Source organism: Ictalurus furcatus, chromosome 8 (assembly GCF_023375685.1).
Source record: "Ictalurus furcatus strain D&B chromosome 8, Billie_1.0, whole genome shotgun sequence".
Lineage (NCBI taxonomy): Eukaryota > Metazoa > Chordata > Actinopteri > Siluriformes > Ictaluridae > Ictalurus > Ictalurus furcatus.
The window spans coordinates 19,319,894-19,342,862 of record NC_071262.1 but is presented as its reverse complement, the minus strand read 5'-3'; the positions used below and the strand labels follow the sequence as shown (position 1 = coordinate 19,342,862).

The window sequence follows — 22,969 nt, the reverse complement described above, 5'->3', positions numbered from 1 at the left end:
TATATTTGTGTGTGTGTGTGTGTGTGTGTGTGTGTGTGTGTGTGAAACGGAGATGGAAAAGGTTGATTTGGTGTCATATCTGTTCACTTCCAGGAAAATGAAGATGCACCACTTCACACACTCACACACACATGTACTCTGTTATGCACAATCATACACACATCCATGCTCACATTCATCAACACACACACACAAACACAGAGAGAGAGAGAGAGAGAGAGAGAGAGAGAGACCCAAATCCGTTATATAACTCCGTCTATGATTATATAATGCTTCTTAGTGAACACGGAGACACCCAGTTATCCAGCAAGGCTGCAGCCCATAGACGCTACTGACAAAAACTGTGTTAAGTGTGTGAACTCTTCTGTTACTTAATAGGACAAGGGCCCATCTGTACTGGACCAACACACACACGCACACACACACACAGAAATACTCACTGGGTATTAATAAAAGCTAATATAATACCATTCTGAGAATATTATAACAAAAATACAAGAGCGGGTGAAATCCGGTTAAAACAGATAGATTTCAATGATAATTAAGATATAACAAGTTTTAGTATTTAAATGCCACAGCCTGTAATTTTATACTGCCACAAACAGAACAAACATTACTAATAGCTTATCAAGAGCTTCATAGAGAAATTATCCTATTTTGGGATATGGTTTTTATTTATTTATTTTTGATTGCTGATATTTAGCTAGAATTTCTTACATTACCCAGGATTCCTATCAAAATCTAGGTAGCCCATTGAACAGCGCAAATCAACAAGAAAGAAACTGGAGAATGGTCAGTCAAATGATAAAGCCTGCTTTACTGGTTCACTTTCTGATGAATTAATGGTGGTGTTCTACAAAATGGTTTTATACTCTCTGTCAGTGAACAGTCCCGTAATGACCCGTTTCCTAAATCAAACAGCAATGAATTCTCGCAGTGTTTCCCCCCCCCACACACACAATTATTATGAATATTTTTTTTTACACTCATTGTCCTTAATCCATGCCATTTTAAAATGCTTGTTAACAAACACAGCTATAGTTCAGGTTCTCAAGTACTTACATTTCAGGAAAGCTACAGTAAATCCACTTTTTTATATCCGAGGTACAAAGTACAGACCTTGCATTAAGCAGAGAAATTTCTGAAACCCTTCAAAAAAACCAACTCTGTGGCCTCGTCCAAATGAATGGATCTTTTTGAAAACGCAGGTTTTACCCCTCTGTTTAAAAAAAAAAGAAAGAAAGTAAGAGAAGAAAAGAAAAATTCCTGTCTGCATAAACAACACTTTTAAAAATATTTCCATCTATGTGAAAATGTTATGTTAAACGCTTAAAAACCAAAACACAAAAATATGTTCGAATAAATATCCATATACCTCACGTACAAGACCTTGTCTGGAACAGCACGCTCCAACCTCAACACTCTCCTTGAGGCTTACATTCCCGCACGCGATCTACAATCGGTTAACGACCAAAAGCTTAGTAGTTCCTACTCAGAATGGCTCAAGGTCCCTTTCCAGAACCTTCACACTAACTGTTCCACAGTGGTGGAATGAACTTCCAACCTCAATCCGGACCGAAAATCTGTCACTATTTTAAAAAAAACAACTAAAGACCCACCTCTTCTGTGAGCACTTTACCAACCCCTAACCTGCCAATCCCACTTTATTAAAAAAAAGAAAAAAACTTACTCTGGCTCTTACACCTCTACTCTGCACACTTTGCTTCTCTAGAACTCAATTATAAATCTTGTATAGTAGCACTACTTGTATTGTTCTCCGCTTGATATATATCGCTTTGCTTATATTTCCTCATTTGTAAGTCACTTTGGATAAAAACATCTGCGAAATGAATAAATGTAAATGTATATCTAAAAATATCCATAGAGAGAAAACTATGTTTTAAAAAATATCCACATACATGCGGACAGGAGACAAAACACAGAAATATCCATATATGTGTGGACAGGAGGCTGAAACGTTTCCAAATTGTCTGTAATGTGTGAGTACGTGTGTGATTGTGCCCTGCAATGGGTCGGAACCCCGCCCAGGGTGTCCCCTGCCTTGTGCCCTGAGCTCCCTGGGATAGGCTCCAGGCTCCCCGCGACCCTGTGCAGGATAAGTGGTATGGAAAATGGATGGATGGATGGATGGATGGATGGACATATGTATATGTGAATGGGGTCTAGGGTTCATGTTTGATGCTGTTCACCACATCCTCATTAATGCCACTGATTGCAGGCTGTCAGTCAGTGACTATGTTTACATGGACAGCAGTAATCTAATTATTGACCTTATTCTGATTAAGGTGTTTACATGAGTCGCTTGTAGAATATTCCTTTCATGTTCCTGTTTTACATGTTACAGAACATAGATGGATTAACGGCACACGTCATTACATCCCCATGCCACGCCATCCGATGTATCAACATCCAGTTCGTCTTCATTATGGTACCGTATATAGTTTTGGATGTTTTTATTTTTAAGTTTACGAAAGCTTTGAGTGCAGTTAATTATTTGTCGTGCTGTACGTGCAAATAGACGACTGTTTGAAGCCGTTGGCTGCGTCCTAAATACATGTATTTCGCCTACTATATAGTAGGTAAGTACGTGGTTTGGGACGCATCCGTGCTCTCTTGTCTGCTGTTAAATGGTTGAGCACTGCCGTGTGTATTCGTGTCCTGTCACAAGATGCGGTGAAATCTCCCACACGACATTAATAGTGTGATTAAGGTGTTTACATGTCTGTAATACACGTCCATAATGCGACTAAAACAGGAATACTCCACCTGTCTTAATTCCATTTGAGTTTACTTCGAGTATGACCTTAATCAGATTAAGGTAATAAAAAATTGCTGTTTACATGGTAGTTTCTTAATCAGAGTATCATCTTAATCGGGTTAATATCGGATTATTGTTGTCCATGTAAACGTACTGAGTGAGAAACGTGCTGAAAATGCTGGATCTCAGATACCAGTGACAGTTAAAGTACTGAGGTTTTATCTTCATCGACGCAGATGGCATTGAAGTAGACAAATCTAAAGGGCAGAATCAGTCATAAGTTATAAGCAGGCAACGGTTTAAACGATCAACATACAGGCTAGACTAGACAAAACAAACCAGAACAGCATACACTCAATAACAAAGGCTTGATAATGTCACCAGTGATTATTTGGGAGTGCAGTGAACTGAGGCTCGTGGTGTGCATTTGTAAAGAACCAGTGAATGTGAATAGAATGCATGTGTGATTAGTGAGGTAACAGGTCATGTGACAGATCAGGTGCTCACTCAGGAGTTTGAGAAGTAGGCATTTAAACCCTGACAGGTTTCCAAACTCTAGTTTCCAGTTTCTACCTAAAGGTAAAAAGCTGTTCACCTAAAATAACTGCTGAGTCAAAGTGTTTCCATGTATACATAACAGTTTAGTTTGTCACGATGAAAGTGCAGAAATAATCACGTGCATTCTGCTGGCGGGGGGAAAAAAAAGAGACGACATAAATACACAAAACACCTGAGCCTTGAAACAGAGATGTCTACAGTCTCTGAACAGCTGCTTGCATGATTTTTTTTTCTGTCTTTTTTTTTTAACAGTAAGGATGATTGAACTGTAGGAAACATTCATACTATAAATAAATCCATTTGAACACGCCAGATGCTCTACCACACCTCAAAATCCGGGGGTGATAATTAGCTGGTGACGGTTTTCTTTCTCTGGTGTTCACGTTAGCATTTTTCAGCTGCACTGCAGACTTTTTTTTCCACACGGACCCATCCTGAAGGAGAGGGAGGAAAACGGAGGAGAGAGGGTTTGCTATCTACGCTTGAGCTGGAGGGCCGTGGCTTTTTACACCCTCCTCCATCAATTCCAGTCAGAACTGAAATTACCACCCGGCTCTCCAAATGAAATCATGCAATCTTTTTTCCCTTGTACTCCTCTCCCGAGAGATACGAGCTCACTCTTTTTGCCTTGAGTGGGCTAATTATGAAGAGCAACCGCTGTTTAGATAGTATCCACATACAGACACACACACACACACACACTCCTCTAGTCCGCTGCTTGTACAGAGCTGCCAGATAAAGAGAAGCTTCAGAGTGGGTCTTATCTGAGCAGGCGTGACCTGTGTTTAGTGCAAGGTTAAAATGATAAACTGTGCAATCAGATACGAACACAGAGAAGTCCACAGCACTTTAACAGCTAGCTTTAAGCTTCAAGCAGCAGTAACAGCCAGAATGAAACTAATGCTCAAGTGGGAGTAACAAATTTGTCAACTGGAGTATTTCAGTGGACTGAACCAACTACTTATGGAAAAAAAACCCCAGTGTAGTAAAGCCGATAAAGGTATGAAAAAAAAAAACAGGCTGTAGTTCAGCGACTCCAGATTTCTAAACACCAACCATCACGGCTTAGCAAATACTGTTGTGGTTTATCCGATCACATGGATTTACGTCCATTATTTAGCTGAAGGAAGCTCAACAGACCAGAGACTAGCTACAGCACGGGGGCGGGGAAAACAACTGAGTGTACAATGCATTACGATGCTTTCTCGAAAGATTCTGCATCCATGCAAGAAGCGTAAGAATCGATTCTTAAAGTCCCCATGAAATCAAAATGGACGTTTTGTGGCTTTTAATACAAACATGTCAGCCTTAAGGTTATCTATAAGCGAGTGTGCTCCAAAAACAATGACAAAATTCGCATTTAGCAGATATATGCGTGTGGTCATGAGTGTTAAAACCAAAGAGGACCTTAAGACCTTAAAATTAAGAGCACCTTCTATATAGGTGACTAAGTTTTAAACGTGGTAAATAAAGTAAAATACTTGGGTCACATCATTAGAAATTATTTAAATGATGACGATGATGTATGGACGGGCAAATATGCTGGCTCGTAAATTTGATATGTGTACAGCTCTTTTTAAAGCTTACTGTACATCTCTTTATACGGCACACTTGTGGTGTAAATCTACGATGAAAAAGCTCCAGGTGGTATTTAATGATACGTTAAGAATTTTGCTGAAGCTCCCAAGGTGGACAAGTGCAAGCCAAATCTTTGTATTTAATAATGTAACACTTTGTATGCTGTCTTAAGGAATTATATGTATAATTTCATGTGCCGATGAAATGATCCAAAAAACAGCATAGTAATGGTCTTAAATAATATGACATTAAGTGAAACAAGGGATTTTTCCTGCTTTTGGAAGCATTGGAATGAAATTTTGCATGTTTATAAATAATGTTTGTTGTTCGTAAATATATGTTTGTATGCTTTCTTTTTACTTTTTGATATGGACCTATGGGTCTGTAATAAAGAATTAACTGAATTGAAATACGCATTCAAAATATACAGTCTCCCTCTACCACCGATACGGATCAACAGTTTTGATGACATCATTCTGCTCTTCAGCTTCAGTCCAATCAAATGCTCTCTAGAATCTGGTGTCCCGTTCCAAATATTATGAAAATCCAAAGTTGCTGTTGTTGAATGAGAGAAATCAGATCAGCAAGCATGGGTCGTAAATGTGTCTTTGGCTGCGTTTTATTCAGTTTTTTAAACTATAAGTTGGTTAAGAAGGAAATGGCTTTATATTCATTTCAGTGGTGGGGGCAGTGGTGGCTTGACTGTTATAAGGTTACTGATCGGAAGGTCAGGGGTTCAAGCCCCAGCACCACCAAGCTGCCACTGTTGGGCCCTTGAGCAAGACCCTTAACCGTCTCTGCTCCAGGGGCGCTGTATCATGGCTGACTCTGCGCTCTGACCTCAACCTCCTAACATGCTGGGATATGCGAAGAAAAAGAATTTAGCTGTGCTGTAGTGTATATGTGATTAATAAAGTCTAATTATCATTATCATTCACTGTATTGCTCAGGCTCACATCCATGGTACTAACTGTCTAGTACGTTGTGCGGTAAGCTAAACGCTATTGGCCACTCGTCATGTCCCACTCTGACTTCCTGTTTCAGTGGAAATTACATCAACGCATCGAATAATGCTCCATATTTTAAGGCACTTCATAGGGATTTTAAAAGAACAATTCTCAACAAAAAACTTTTTTTTAATTCGGCTGATTCTGGAAGCTACGTTGACGTAGAGCCATGCATCTTGTAGAAGTTGTGTTCTCATTCAAAATGTGACAGAGGGAAACATCTTGTCAGAGACAATCAGCAGTAAGGAACAGTCGCGGCAAGAAATTGGGTGTTTATAAGGCCAACGGTGTTGAACAATGATTAAATCTTTTTCTCAACACAATATAAGAAATCGTATCAAGCGTTTCCTAATAATCCTAATGAATAAACAGAGAATATGTATAACAGATGTTTCCAAAGAGCTGCATGGTGAAGTCAAATTAAATGAAACTGAACCATTCAATAAATAAAAGAGAACCAAATTAATTTCGGGAGCATGAGGTACAATGCAACACACTAGCATGTGATCAAAAGCACAGTGTATGATTTCCATTTTCAGTGATCACAGACATTTCCACCATCTCCGTTTTAAGGAGTGGCTCATCTCTCGTTTTATTGAGGAAGGAATAGAGTGCACTTTTGGAGTTTTTTTGAGCGATAACTTGTACAAGTACACTCCGATGTTTTTGCTGAGCTCCTTCACAGGCCTGGTAATTATGTTAATGCAGAGTTTCTCAACCTTTTGTAACTAAAGCCCCCCCAAGCCTCCCCCATCATGATGTAAATTAGGAAGAAGGGCGCGTCTCGTTATCCATGACATTGTTAAATCTCCGGCTCTCAGCCTCTCACTGAACAGAGCAGATGCAGAGAGAGGTGTGAGTGCAGCAGGAAAGCAAGACCTCGTGCTTGCAGGACAGTACTGGAGACATTTGGAAAGTTGCTAAAGTTTATCCAAAAAGTTGCTAGATTTGTCGTTAGGCGCTTTTTTTGCAAAAAAAAAAAAGTCGCTAAAGGGGTCTGAAAAGTCGCTAAGTTGGCTACACAGGTCTGCACTGACAGCTAGATAAAAGGCAGGCTAAGCTCCGCCTCTCCCCAGCAAAAAGAAAAAACAGATGGAGAGGGAACGCAGGGTTTTTCATTTGCGCACATTCCATTTGAAAAGCAATAAAATACACCGCATCCCCAAATGATGTCCTGTCTGTTTTTTTTTTTCTTGAAAGCAATTTGCGCCCCCCTTCCGATCTCTCTGTTGAGAACCACTGCGTTAATGTAATATAATCTGTGATAAATGTCACTGGATATGGTGGCAACGTAATATCACGTATGGACGATACGATATATACGATATATAAACGATAAATGTAGCACAAGCCTTTTTTCTGGAATTATAAAGTGATGCAGAATCTGTTTTAGAGCGTACCACTTTACTCAACAAAGCTTCTGCTCAAAGCTGTATGGCTCTCAGCATCATCCTCATACACACACACACACACACACACACACACACACACACACACACACACACACACAGTACTGATGCTGGTTGCTAGGTGACCGCTGCTCCATGTTCCAACATCAGTGCCCGCGTGGACCTACTCGGCTCGGCCCTCTGCACGTTACTGATAATCTGCTGCATCCTCGAACAGCGAGACTTTCAACGCCACCTCTCCCAAAACCAAATGCAACACATACCCAGGAGGTGTGCAGATCTAGCGAATTGCAGTGCCACTATAGTACTATAAGGGAACTAAAAGGAATCTCACATCCCTGTCCTCTGATGCTGCATCACTCTGAGATGAAGAGAACTTTCCAAAACACCAGTGCAATAGCAAGAAATAGGAAGTCCTCCTCGAAACATGTAAATGAGCAATGATTTATAATTAGAATATTAATTTTTTTAAAAATCCTGGATGGTAAATGGCTGCAAATCCTGCTGCACTATTGATCAGAGTTAACCATGATCACTGGATAATGTTAGCCATGTTTCTCATGAATATGTTTTAATCATTTACATTACATTTATGGCATTTGGAAGACGCCCTTATCCAGAACAACTTACATTTATCTCCTTTATACAACTGAGCAATTGAGGGCTAAGGGCCTTGCCCAAGGGCCCAGCAGTGGTAGCTTGGCAGTGCTGAGGCTTGAACTCCTGACCTTCTGATCAGTAACCCAGAGCCTTTAACCAAAAATAAAAATAAAGAATGATTGTTTCTACACTTTGGACCATAGTGTATATAAACAAATGTTTATAACTTACACTTGCGTAAAAATATTGTTCGTAATGTATGATCTAATAAGGGTCTTACCATGTAGCCTACCTTAATATGTGTTTCTCGAAGTTGTTGAAACTGCTTGGGGGCAAACCGAGCAAAATTTTGAAAGCTTTACACATCCTCTGTCTGCAGTTCTCTGTATAAATATAAGTAGGGCCCTGTCTCACACATCACAACAGCCGAGGCTTCACCCACAACCTCTGCGTCACTCTTTGCCTTTTCAGGCAAAGTACTACACGTGAAGACACTAGACGCTAGGGTCAGCGGTAGCTCAGAAGGTGGTAAGTTCAAATCCCAGCATTGCCAAGCTGCCACTGCTGGGTCCTGGAGCAAGGCCTTTAACCCTCATAATGCTCAGTTGTATAAATGAGATAAAAAAAAAAAGTTGCTCTGGATAAGGGTGTCTGCTAAATGTAGTATCTAGGCTTCTGAAAACAAAACTGATATGAAGGAGAAAGTAAGACAGGAGAAATGAATCCAATATTTCAAATCTAAACTAAGGGGAGGAACGAGTAAGAGGAAGGGAAGATAATAAAGCAGTCATGAGAGGAAGAACTGAGCGATGCAAGGAACAACATTCCAACTTCTGGATCACAAGGCAGCAATTTGCAGTTTGGATCACCACAATGAAAAAAAAAAAAAAGCTTAAGCTAGGAAACTTTACAAAGGCAGTGGTGGCTTGGCAGTTAAGGCTCTGGGTTACTGGTCAGAAGGTCGGGGGTTCAAGCCCCAGCACTGCCAAGCTGCCACTGTTGGGCCCTTGAGCAAGGCCCTTAACCCTCTCTGCTCCAGGGACACTGTATCATGGCTGACCCTGCTTCCTGACAGGCTGGGGTATGCGAAGAAAACAATTTCACTTTGCTCTACTGTATATTTGACCAATAAAGACTCATTATCATTAAAAAACCATTGTGTTTTTCTTTTTTAAACGTGTTTTTTTAATCATTACGTGGCACATCCAGTGATCAAGTCCCTGTGGCCGAGCTGTAACTATAGAAACAATCACGCATTAGAATACGTCAAAATATAGCATCAGATTATTAATAACATTAATTAATAACTGAGATCAAATAAATTGTGTTGAAGTTTAATGCATGAGGGATCACTTTCTATAAATGGTACATTGATTAACAGCAACAGCGCTGCTCTATACACTTCAACCGTCCAATACAGACATTCGCATGTTATGTTTATTACAGTAAATAAAGCACAGAATCTCTGAGGCTTGAGTCTCGCACATTATTAACAGCCTAATAAAGAAGAAAAAACAACAACAACTTCTCAACCCCACAGCTGGTTTCAGCAGTTTAGCAACACGTTATGCTTTTCATGATAAATACATCTAATCTAATTGCTATTCCTGTTGAAGGAAAACATCTGTGTTGGTATAAATGGGCTAGCAGGGCGGTCTTTCAAAGATCAAATTTCATTTGTACATGTATTAGCCACCCATCTAATGTCACAACCGGCCACCACTGATTGTTAGAGAAGCATGAAAGTTACTGTTGAAGAACAGACATTGGACCACAAACTGCTCCATTTGATCAAAAAGCACGGCTTCTCTGGCCGCATAAACAGTGAGCGCAACATAACAGGAGACTGACGGGAAGCTTTCTCGCTGTTTGGAGGCTTTTAATCCAGGCAGCTTCAGCAGGACGAGCGGAGACGTGGCGTGCACAGGCTCCATCCGACACCTCCATCAATCAGAGTGTGAGCGAGCGCAGAAGCTGTTACGGCTCTGAAGCTCTGGTCAATATCATTGATTACGCGATTAAAGTGGGTTTGGCAGGTCATCACATGTGGAGAAATGACCAGGCGGAGACAAACACTACCAAACATAAAACCAAATCCTTGACATACAGTGGTGCTTGAATGTTGTGAAGCCTTTAGAAATTCCTATATATATCTGCATAAATATGACCTAAAACATCATCAGATTTTCACACAAGTCCTAAAAGCAGACAAAGAGAACCCAATTAATCAAATGAGACACAAAATATTATACTTGGTCGTTTATTTATTAAGGAAAATGATCCAATATTACATATCTGTGAGTGCCAAACGTATGTGAACGTCTAGGATTAGCAGTTCATTTGAAAGTGAAATTAGAGTCAGACAATCAGATCAGATCAGTCTGATCTTCACAACACATGTTTGTGGGAGTGTATCATGGCACGAACAAAAGAGATTTCTGAGGACCTAGAAAAAGGTAACAAAACCATCTCTAAATTGTTTGGACTCCACCAATCCACAGTCAGACAGATTGTGTACAAATAGAGGAAATTCGAGACCATTATTACCCTCCCCAGGAGTGGGGACCAACAAAGATCACTCCAAGAGCAAGACGTGTAATAGTCCGCGAGGTCACAAAGGAACCCAGGGTAACTTCTAAGCAACTAAAGGCATCTGTCACAGTGCGTGATGTTAATGTTTATTGATCCACCATCAGGAGAACACTGAACAGCAATGGTGTGCATGGCACGGTTGCAAGGAGAAAACCACTTTTCTCCAAAAAAAACCCACAGTTGTGGTTATTGCTGCACAAGGGGGTCACACCAGACACTGAAAGTAAAGGTTCACATACTTTTCCCACTCACGGATATGTAATATTGGATCATTTTCCTCAATAAGTCAATGACAAAGTATAATATTTTTCTAGTTTGTTTAATTCATTGTCTACTTTTAGGACTTTTAGGTCTTATTTATGCAGATAGTCAAGCACCACTGTACATAAACGACCTTACAATATTACAAAGTCCGGTGTGTGTAAACGAGAGAAGGCATGGACCCGAATATTATCATTGGATTCCTTTTAAGAGGACAAAGCTAAACATATTTATCTGCAAATGAACTCCCTGTCTTGCAGCTAGCATAGTCTTTGTTTTATTACCGGCTCTCTGCTGCTGTCACACATTTAAAGTGAGCACACATTCCTTTTTTCCCAATCAGAGCTTTTTAGGTACCTAATGTAGTTGTGGCAGGAAGGCGAGGTGGGTAACTGATGTCTAAAGATTTACACCCCTGTCTCAGTTGGGTCACAGAGAGACCTGCATTAATGAATTAATTTGATTTTGTTCACGCCATATCAGTATATTTTCCTGGAATGTTTGGCTTTGTTCTATGGTATATTTCACAGTGAATAATGCGGTTATTTCCACAGAATCAAAAGCGCTGTTGAATTTCAATTCTGATTGGTCAGGAGGTGTTGGTTAATTTCCTGACCAGTTTTCTATAAGATCAGCACAAGTTGTGAGGCAAAGACAGGTTTCTATTAATGCACTCATCCTAAGATGTGATGGTTTCTACAATAACACCCGGCACATGGACAGGCTCCACATTTTTTGTTTAGAAAACGTGGAATTGTTGATGCGGTCAAGTTTTCTGTAAGTAGATGTTTTTTTATGTATTTATGGAAGGAGTCTCCAGTGTCAACATTTTGCAACAGTGAGAGGTACAGCTGTAACTTTTCCAATGTGGTCTTCAGGACAGTGTATGTTGCACATTCTCCGTAACATGACAAGCTGCTTTTGTCTCTTTTATTAAAGTGCACCGATTATGTTTTTCAAATATTACCTTTCATGTAGTGTGTTATAGAGCTGTTTGTGAATGTAAAAACGTCTGCAAAGTTTCAAAAATCAAAGCGCATGACAAGCGGAGTTACTGACTATGTTTACATGGACAGCAGTAATCTAATTATTGACCTTATTCTGAATAAGACAATATTGTGATTAAGGTGTTTACATGAGTTGCTTTTAGAATACTCCTTTCATGTTCCTGTTTTACATGTTACAGAACATAGTTAGCAGCACACGTCATTACGTCACCGCGCCACGCTCCGCCACGACGTTCCCGCCAGAATTGCACATATCAACATACAGTTCGTCTTCGTTATGGTACCATATACAGTTTTGGGTGTTTTTATTTAAAATTTTTACAAACGCTTCCAGTGCGGTTAATTATTTGTCATGCTGTACGTGCAAATAGACAACTGCTTGAAGCCGTGGGCTGCGTTCCAAAACGCGTACTTACCTACTATATAGTAGCCGAGATACATGTATTTCTCCTACTACAGGCCTATAGTAGGCAAGTATGCGGTTTGGGACGCAGCCGTGCGCTCTTGCTTGCCGTAAAACTGTTGAGCACTGCCGTGTGTATTCTTGTCCTGTCGCAAAATGCAGTGAAAACTCTCACATGACGTTAATAATGTGATTAAGGTGTTTACATGTCTGAAATACACGTCGCTAATGCGACTAAAACATGAATACTCCACATGTCTTAATTCGATTTGTGTTTACTTCGAGTATGACTTTAATTGGATTAAGGTAATTAAAAATTGCTGTTTACATGGTAGTTTCTTAATCAGAGTATTGTCTTATTCGGGTAAATATCGGATTATTGTTGTCCATGTAAACGCACTGACTCCCAAAAGAAGGAGCTGATTCTGAACAGCTGAAACGAGTCGTTAGTAATTCCACACTTACTTCCTGTACTAACCTACGTAGGTTTGTGATTAAAAAGCCCCACCTCTGGTCTTCACTGGCTGTTTGCGAACAGACGGAGCTGAAACTCGTTATGGTAGTGGCCGTTTCCTGGGACATCTGACCAATAAGAGCAGAGTATGCGCTCTGAAAGGAGGAGTTTAGAGGGAATCCTTTAGAACGGATCATTTAACAAGTCTTTTTTTACGGGGGGGTGGGGGGGGGTGTTGGGTGTATGAGGTAATGCTGCAGTTTAAATTATGTTTTTTGACCTTGGTTGCATGTAAATCTATTGTATGAAACCTTTAAAACAAAATTAGGCACGTTTCAAAACTGTAATAGGTGCGCTTTAACTTTAAAGAGAGGAAAAAAAAAACAACAGAGGGATGGATGATGTGCGAACGACTGCTATGACATAATGTCCACTGATGATAAAGGTAACAAACTTGTTTCACTGACTTTCAATAACATTAACCAGAGGTTACAATGTATGATGTAGGATGATAATCATCATTGGCAAACTGCTATATGACTGAGATTGAAGGGGATCTTACCTATTTCTAAATCATGTTTCCACTAGCAAACATTGCAAGCCTATTTACAAATCCTTCCCAATGAGGCAGATATAAGTTTAGATAAATATTGAGCAGTTTTCAGAATAACAATATCATGATGATGCCATAAACGGCTAGAAAATTAGTATGCTACTAAAGAGTAATATTGACACATGCCAGATAGGGATGGGCGACATCTTATCATTTGCAATATACCGGTAGAAATTCTCCCCACAATAAGAATTAGTCTTCCTGCGATAATAACGATAACGCCTAGATGATGACGTATTTCTGTGTGTGACGTCTGTGACCCATTCGCAGCTCACGTGCAGAGCGGAAGCGGACGTGAAGCTGAGGAGGAGTTTATCGCTAAATGAGGAGCTACCTCTACAATCTGGAACTGGTTTGGTTACAGAAAATCAGTTTTATTTTTAGATCAGTGTTTGTGTTTCTGAGGCTCTCAAGATCACAGCTATCACTTGTAGCCAAAAACAGTGGTGCATGGTGTTATATTTATATCGTCACTGATATCGTTATCGCAATAAACACCAGAAAATGACGTGATATTGTTTTAAGTCCGTATCGCCCATCCCTAATGCCTGAGTTAAAAAAAGTGCTTGGACCCCTGGTTTGGGTAATACAGAGCATTTGCGATTCTAATTACTCGCTGAATAAGGTAATCGAGTATTAACTGTAATCTGGGTTTCAGAGATGCTGTAACTCTGTGACGACACATCAACCAAAATGCAGTTCCTACTTCTCCAAAAGTGTCTTCGAACTACAAAAACTAGCATCAAACAATTCATAAATTACTCTCATTGCAGCCACCCAACTCTCGTGCCCTTCCCCCCTACGCTCTGACTTCAAAGCAGTCCATCCTCTCACTCGTGATTGTGGAGCTGACGCGAAACCAGTGTGTCCATGAATCCTGCATGCAGATGAACACGTTTCTCCTGATAGAGATGAAGACGTAGAACGCCTCACGCTCATTCCCCCTGCAGCTCGTCTCGAGTTTAAACAGCGACAGTGCGAGTGTTTAGCGTCACCGATCTTCCCTTTTTTTAGCCTGCTTTTCTGTAATCTCACACTGACTGAGATGTAACTTCCTTTCACTGCCTGAGTCAGTTCTACAGGCGTAAAAACAGGAGACCTCAATCTAGTGCTCAAAATACCAGGTCAAAAATGCCACGTCTAAAACGTCTCTGTAATTAAATGATTTCTGCATCTAAAGTAGGCTCAGAGACCCACCAGGTAATAGGAAAGTGGATCCAAGATACGCAGCCCCATGTGCATTCTGGTCATTTTAACATCTTGAGGACTCGAATCCATGGAAAGGGAAGAGATTTGATCTCACCATCACTCTGTATAGCCTAATTGTGTAAAAGTAGCAAGTCTTTGGCTAACATTTTGGTTATTAGCAGTTCTGTTCTCCCAAATACTCCAGCATTGCGACAGATATTACTGAGTTTGAGCGTTTTATGTTTAAATGGGCTCGACAGTCAGTGTATAAAAGTGATGTAATGGCGTGTTGTGCTAGTAGTGGAGTTATATAACTACCGTATGCTGCACTGTACTGCTCAATTTTGTCAGCATTCCTGCAATAAGGAACTCCAGCTCTCTAGTCTCTGACTCCGAAATGATCATCTGCTATCTGACCAGTCTCTGTTGTGCTTTAGTTACTGAACACAATAATAAGTTCCAAACATTCACTGTAACCACAAATCACAAAATTGATGTCCTCATTTAATGATTTGTTTTATTGTGTGGTAACGGATTTTTTTTTTTTTGATTGTATATGTTGCTAGATTGCAGACGTGAGCCAAATTAAAGGGAAAACTGGCGACTCTGTTATGCAGTAGGAAATATCGGTGTGATGATATGTCAGCTTCAAATTCAATACGATATTTGATACACTGTATGGCCAAATGGACACGGTGTGGGAACATGACCATAACACTCATATGTGCTTTATGAACATTACATTCCAGTTTTAGTCCCCTTTTGAGAAGGTTTTCCACTAGATTTTGGAGCGTGGCTATGGGGATTTGTGATCATTCAGGTACAAGAGCATTACTGAGGTCAGACACTGATGTTCGGTGAGGAGGCCTGGGGTCAGACGGTGTTCTATTTCATCCCAAATATGTTCAGTGGGGTTGAGGTCAGGGCTCTGTGCAGGCCACTCGAGTTCTTCCACTCCAACCTTGGCAGACCATGTCTTCATGGAGCTCGCTTTGTGCACAGTGACATTGTGATGCTGGAACAGGTTTGGGATCTCTTAGTTCCAGTCAAGGGAAATTGTAATGCATCAGCATACAAAGACATTCTGTACAAGTCTATACTTCCAACTTTTATGCCAACATTTAATATTAAACCCATTTAGAATATAATGAAGCAAAAGTTATGTGTATTGGAATGCACCAAAAATGAAACATGGCTAAGCTTTCACTGGTGGGACCCGCAAAAGGTGGGACGTTGTCACAAAGCAGCTTTACAGAAATCCAGATTATACAGTAGATTTTGGAGATTATGTGGATTTTGGCTTTCAGGTAATTTTCCAGTTCCTGCTTGCTGCTCACCAAATCATTGCTGTCTCAAGCTAACACGGTAGTACACTAGTATGCTAGTGTATTTGTTCGTATGCCCGTTTCCACAGGGCTCGGGGGCTGACTGAATGCTTTGAAAAGGATGTTAATTATGCAAATCTTACAGTATGCTATGACTATCACAGTCAGCAAATCTCAATCTACGTGAACACCTATGCGACGTGTTCGACAGCGCTCTCCACCACCATCATCAAAACACCAACTATGGGACAATCCTTTTGAAAGAACAGCTCTCATTCCAACAGTATAGTTACAGAGACTTGTATAGTCTATAATAAGGTACACTGAAATGGTTCTGGCAGCTTGTTGTGACCTCACACCTTTCTAAGACGTCACTTGCTGGTACTTGAGTACTCATACACATTCATACTTCTCAGTTCTGAAAACTGATGAAGCTGAACACCTTCACTCCTCCATCTTAACCGAGAGCACATTCATGATTCCTATGTCATCAAACCAACTGAAAATGATCCATTAAAACAAAAGGTGTCAATGATGTTGAGATTGACAGCTTCCATCTGACTTTCCTTGCAACCACACACACACACACACACACACACACTACTGGGAAGGAAGGAAGGAAGGAAGGAAGGAAGAGGTTTCCTGTTGGGAAAGCCAATATGCACTTTCACAGCCTCTTACAGAATCACCAGCCTGCTCCCTGTGTGTGTGAGTGTATGTGAGTGTGTGCACCACTGTGCTCTCATTAAAGATGTAACCATGACTTTCCCCACTCTGAGACAGCATATAAACATTTTCATGTTGACATAAATGTTTTCTGATCGGACAAACTCACTTCAAAAGCCATATACTGAGGTCCTTTAAATCCAGTTAAAGCCAAGAAGTGAATCCGCAACACACCCAGTGTGGACCACAGGCTTTTCTACTCACCTCGATAAGGAAGTCTCCGGTGCGCAATCCGGCCTGCCATGCTACCCCGCCCTCATCCACAGACTCCAGGTACTGCAGGGCGGGGAAGGCTGGGGTCGGGGTGAACTCCTCGATTGGGGTGTCAGCTGGAAATCCACATGAGAGCACAATGAGGGGGGAAAAAACAGAGAGATGTACGTTATGGGACAGAACAAGGACCGTGAGACACTCTGCTCCAGAGGTTTACAACAGAAATTCTCAAAATGGACACCTAGTGTTTCCACAATTTTATTTTATTTTCATTTTGTTACAGTGGTGAAAATCACACATTATCAGCATATTATCAAAGCTATTATATTGAGGGGTCCAAACACCAAAGTCAAATCAGACATGTGAGCGGTTTCCATCCGTGGAAAATTCAGGAAGAGTTCCAAAATGGTTGCAAAAATATTTTTTTAAAGAACCCAAATAATGGTCATGAAATAAATCCACAATGAGGGAGTTTGTGGAGTTTATTTGATAGTTTTACATTGGTGCCTGGCTATAAAAAGTTTGAGAACCACTGATTTACAATCACATGCCCAGGTGCCTGAGACAAGCTATGTGACAAGGCAGTAATTTTCTTTATGCGTAGTTGCCCAGTGGACAAGTGGGTTCAGTAAGCAGCTTATACAGTGGACGCCAGCATTTATTATTGTCCACCAACCAGATGAAAAACGTGATTATGTTAAGGTGTCCCGGTTAGTCACAATATATTATTGGACAGTTACTTCAACGATGACTTCATCTATTATTATCTACCTTTCTACCGTTTTTATTTTTTTACCTGATCAAGCTTTTCACTTTAGTGGTTCTCATCTCTATTTTGTCCAGCTGCATCAAAAAACATAGATTGGATTTCACAACCCTGCAACCCTTTAGACGTCCCTTAAATCATACTACAACACCATCTGTTCCTCCACACGGTGAAGCGACGGCACTGAAAACCCTTTGCCGGTGTAACCTTCTACTGTTGTAAACACATTACACATACTTTTGCTGCCATTTCTAGCATGTTAGTAATTTTATCATACCTGACTGCTATCAAACGCACAAAAGAACGTTACATTGCTGACCAGAAATAAACATTTACATTAGGGTTGTGCCATATCGTATCGTCCATGATATACTGGTACAATTCCTCGCCATTATAGGAATATGTCATCCCGCGATATTGACAATACAGTTGATGACGTGTTTACGTGCGATAACGTGGGCATCTCACATGTAAAACGAGAACAAGTATGCCGAATGCCGGAAGTGGTTCGGATACAACATTTCCATTTGTTTCTCCTGCGGTTAGATTATGAATCCTGCGAGTATTGATGTTTGCATTTTCACTGGAATATTAATTTGTGAATAAAATTCTTATTCATTTTTTTAGCCTACTTAATTGGTATAGTTTATTGTTTGATTATGGTCAGGATTAAGTAGGACTTTTTTGGATTAATGTTTGTGTTTGCATGGCTCCCAAGAATGTATGATGTGACTTATGGCCAAAAAGATAGTGTTGAATGTTACTATTTTCATACGCTCATTTTTATCGTTACCATGAAATATCACGATGTAGTTTTAACTCTATATCGCCCATCCCTAAGTTACATTTACCACACTCGGCTGATATGTTTATCCAAAGTTACTTTTATCCACAGTTACAGAAGACAGGATACTAAGCAGTTGAGGGATAAGAGCTTTGCTCAAGGGCTCAACAGATCACTGAATTTCTTTCTCCACCATTGGATCGCCATTGTACCTGTGCCACCAATGTCCCTCTTCCACCCTGTGATATCAGATAGACAAATAACCGCTAACTTCTCAAGGGAATAATGGAAATACAGCATCGACCAAACAAACTAGCACCAGAATTACTAAACCTGTCAGAAATTATTCAGTATTAGCATATTTCAGGGTGGAATTTCTTTTCTTTTAAATATTGGCTTGAGTTGTATAAAAAGATGAGAGAGTTAGGGTTAAGGTTAAGGTTAGGGTCAGAGGTCAGCATTCGTACCTTTTCTTATGACTTCTTTGGTATGAATTTGGCATTGTTTGTTCAACTTTATACCAGTTTTCTCATTAAGATGGCAGAAGGACATGATGGGAGTTTACAAACTGCATATTCATAGACAGATATAAATGGATTAAATGTGATCTTTGGCCATTTTTATGTGTTAAATATCCATATAACAGAATGAATTCTTCTACGCATGTTAGGTTTAGTTGTTTAAAATGAGAAGTCTTGGATGTACTTTGTGAAGTGACTGACTCGTGGCTATAGCAGATGCTAATGCCATTACTACTCTATTATCGTTATATTTCAGTCTTGCGCGTGAAGTTCATCGCGAGCTTCGCGCGTCAACTTTTCACAGCGTCAACTCTTTCCGTTATACAGGTATGAGGCACCAGAGGGGGGGTTAAAACATGGAGGGTGCGCTCTTTTTTGTCTCCCTTACCTTTTGCCCCTCTCAGCACGAAGCCGAAGCCCTCGTTATCCTTCTTCTGCAGGACCACAGTCTTCTCGTCGATGACGCAGTCACTGTGGAGAAATTTGCGCGCGCAGCGACCGTTAGTGCAGGCGGCCGTCATCCTCACCAAGGCAACCGAGTAGTGCGGCTTCATCATGCCCGAGCTCCTCATCATCACTTCTCTTAAAGCTTTGGGCTCACACTACAGGGTTTTTTTTTTCTTTTTTAATCGAGAACGATTGAAAATACGAGCCGATTTCCGTTTCGCGTCGCTGACTACCATCTCACACTCACCGACATGGTTGACGCAAAAAAATAACGGATCCGCCTCCGATCAGGTCCGCGCGAGCCGATCACAACTCGAGGCTTCAGATTTGACTTAAAAAATAATAAATAAATAAATAAATAAATAAAACTACCAGTTAACCTGTTCCCACCGGCATGGCGCCTCCGGTGGAGCGATTTAAGACCAAAATGTGTCAAATCTAGTATAAAATCAGACGGGGGGAAAAAGAAAAAAAAAAAAATCCTGTAGTCTGACGCCCAGCTTTAGGAAAGGGTTGTTATTAATGGTCAGGCTCGCGAGCCGAGTTTAAGGCAGGAGTGGGCGGGGCTGATGGAGCGCGAGACATACAACCGCTGTGGTGAAGGATGAGGAGACATGGCATGAAGCGGGAAAAAGATGAGAGGAAAATAAAATGTTGACGAAAGCAGACGGAATGAGAGGGATGGGCAAGGGAAGAGAGAAGGAGGAAACTGTGGTGGTATGGAGGAGAGAAAGGAGAGAATGACATTTAAAGAAGAGAGAGGGAGGGAGAGGAGAGAGCGCGCGCGCTCGTTGCCGAGTAACTTCCCATAATCATGTCCATTCAGGAGCAAACCTGAGCTAATGTAATCTCTATGAGAAGCCTTCCTATCTCTTGAAAACGTTACATTTCTTTCAGTCCAAGCCCCTTGAGAGGTTCCTCCAGGCAGATGATGTTGCATTTTATGGTTTCTCAGTAACAAGCTGCACATTTTTTATTTTTTTTGTATTAGCTTTAAGAGAAAAGGAAAGACTCTTTATAGCTGCTATAATGTAAGTGATAACAGTAATTAGCTCGTTTTGTGGACGTTCTATGTTAAATGTAATTATACATTGATAATAAGTACGATGTGTGGCATCTCTATAGCATCATACCACCTTGTAATTGATTATTTTCCTAATAACCCTTGTGTTTTATTCCTTACATGTGGCATGACCCTTGAAATACACTACTAAATGTTTTACATTTTTTTGTGAGGGACCCTCATGAGTCTGTTTTCAATAAATTCTAGGAAGTTCCCCATCCAAACAAGTTAAAATTTGGACTACATTTGACAATTTGAAGTTGTAGGCAGATACTATTAGAACCATGGAAAACCCATGATACTTTCCCAGATGGAAAAACATGTGGTGTGAATTGAGAAATCTTTACCCAGCTGACAAAAAAAGGTGCCCAGGACGTCCCCTAAATGGCCTCTACAAACGTCCACGTGTAGGGTCCCCTTGACGAACCTATGGACGTTGAAAGGGACGTTCACAGGACGTCCAGCGGCCATTCGGGAAGCTTAGGGGACTTTCGCTGAAATGGACACATTCAGTAATGTTATGCTTTACATTATGACTCTGACGTCCTCGGAACGTCCGCCAGCAAACATTATAAACCAGACCAAATGCGGACCTAAGTGGACGTTCACGACGTTCAGGGGATGTCCCCTGTTTGCTGGGTATAACCTCCCTCTGCAGCCCTAACACTATTTTTGTCTTTTGACTTGCAAAAATTCATCTCATAGCACCCGATGCGTACAATTAATGCTAATTTCGAACTTTCTTCAGTCCCTCCAGGATTCTGTGATTTTGCGATCGCAGATATGAATGCTAAATCAAGGAAACTCCGCAATATTCACACAACCCGCCATGTGACGTCATCACAACACGCATTCCGCCAAAGCCCTCTTTGATTAATGTGCGGCCAACATGAGTACAGCTAAAAGGTTTCATTTACCAACAAACATCACTGCGAAAGACAATACAATTTCATGCAATTGCAATTTTGCCAATTTAAGTAGTTTTCAGCAAAAAGGCACAAAAAAATTGAAAATTGCATTGCAGATTTTGAAAATACCCATAGCAAAATCAAGCAGTTTTGGCTGCATCAATCACAAAAAAAAACTCCACGAAATATTGACCAATCCAGGATCCACTTGTCTGCTCAAATATCCATGGAAACCATCATGGCACCTTTTTGTGTATTGTGATCTCAAAGATGGTATCATCATTTCTACTGACAATGCTACCAGAGGAACTAACTTACAGATGGAGATTTTAGAGTGACTTTTTTATACAGCGCTCTCCATCACCATCATCAAAACACCAACAAGGGGAATATTTTATGGAAGAACTGTGACCATCGTGCTAATACAGTTGCAGAGACTTTTATGCCATTGCAATTTCACCAATTTGAGTAGTTTTCCACAATAAAGCACAAAAAACTGCAAATTGCATCACAAATTTTGAAAATACCCGCAGTAACATCGAGCAGATTTGGTGGCAACAATCACAAAAAAACTGAGAAATCCTGTATGGACTTTTTCTTCCTTAGTCCAGTGTGATATGATCCACACTCCTGGCTTAGTGTCAATAGGAGCTAAACACAGGGGCCAATATTATCTTTAGTTTTCAAAGTTCTGTAAATACTGTGCATAGTGCATAAACTCTAGTGTTGAATTAATTCTACCTGTGTATCTATAAATACAGAGAAATATATTCCATAACCTACACTGGACAGATTAAAACACAGATTGAGCATAAACGTGGACTATAATGATTCTTTTGGCCTAGAACTAGGCTTCATGTGTGCTGAGAATTGCATTGACACCTCACTTGATTCACAGATAAAAGACTGACTGCATGCCAATCAAAGCTTTTGATGTTTCTGACAAAATATACGCTGACAAACTGTAAAATGAGTTTTCATAGAAATGCAGGAAGAATGAGCTGACTCCTGCAGAATGATGCATGGTTACCATAGCTACAAGATCGGCTTGGGAGCAGGGTGTGTTCCTGTGTGTTTTTCTTGGCATGTATTTAGCACTTTGCAGGGATCAAATGTCCCTATGATGTTAGAAATACAAGCTGTTTTTTGTATCATGGGGTCATTTGGCTAGTACCGTACCTTGGTGTATGCATAGTGCCATTTAGATCCACTTGAGTCAGTGGAAGTACCCCAACAAAGGAACGAATGTAAGACTATCAGTATGTGTTTCAATTGGAAGGCAGAGGTTTGCAGCACTTTGTGCACTTCTTAGGGAAATGAGAAATGTGCCACTACAAAATGAATTTAAAACAAACAAATCAGAATGTTTTAAATCTCTTTATTTAAATTTGTAATTGAATGTTTTTAGTTCAATTATCTCAAATTGAAATTGTATTCCATGGATTGAATTTTTGTGGAAGGTTTCAATAGAGCTGGGTGATATGATGATATAATATTGAAACCATGATAAACTAGCTCACAATACACTTTTCTGAGATATGGCTATCATAATATCTTTAAGTTACTTTAATGCAGCTGATTTAATGTTAAAATTGTATGCTTATTGTTTAAAAATGTTTTTCAGATTTGTTAGTCTGGACTTCTCTGTTAAATATACATATTTTTAAAAAATTCTAAATATACATTTTGAAATGGAAAAATAATAAGAGATTATTTTTGTAGATATTATATAAATCATTTATCTCTCTTTTTTTTCTTTTATTTTAA

The 22,969-nt window shown here is 40.1% G+C and overlaps 1 protein-coding gene across 1 annotated transcript in view; it reads right to left on the bottom strand.

The window, feature by feature from the left end:
* Positions 1-20,527, bottom strand: part of LOC128611635 (SH3 and multiple ankyrin repeat domains protein 2-like) — a 42,438-nt gene extending 21,911 nt beyond the window's left edge. The window contains exons 1-2 of the mRNA XM_053631309.1: positions 19,173-20,527; positions 16,705-16,829 (exon numbers count right to left, since the gene is read on the bottom strand). Of these exons, the coding sequence (XP_053487284.1) occupies positions 16,705-16,829; positions 19,173-19,359 (312 nt within the window). The 5' untranslated portion in view covers positions 19,360-20,527. The remainder of the gene's footprint in view (positions 1-16,704; positions 16,830-19,172) is intronic.
* Positions 20,528-22,969: the final 2,442 nt, after the last annotated feature.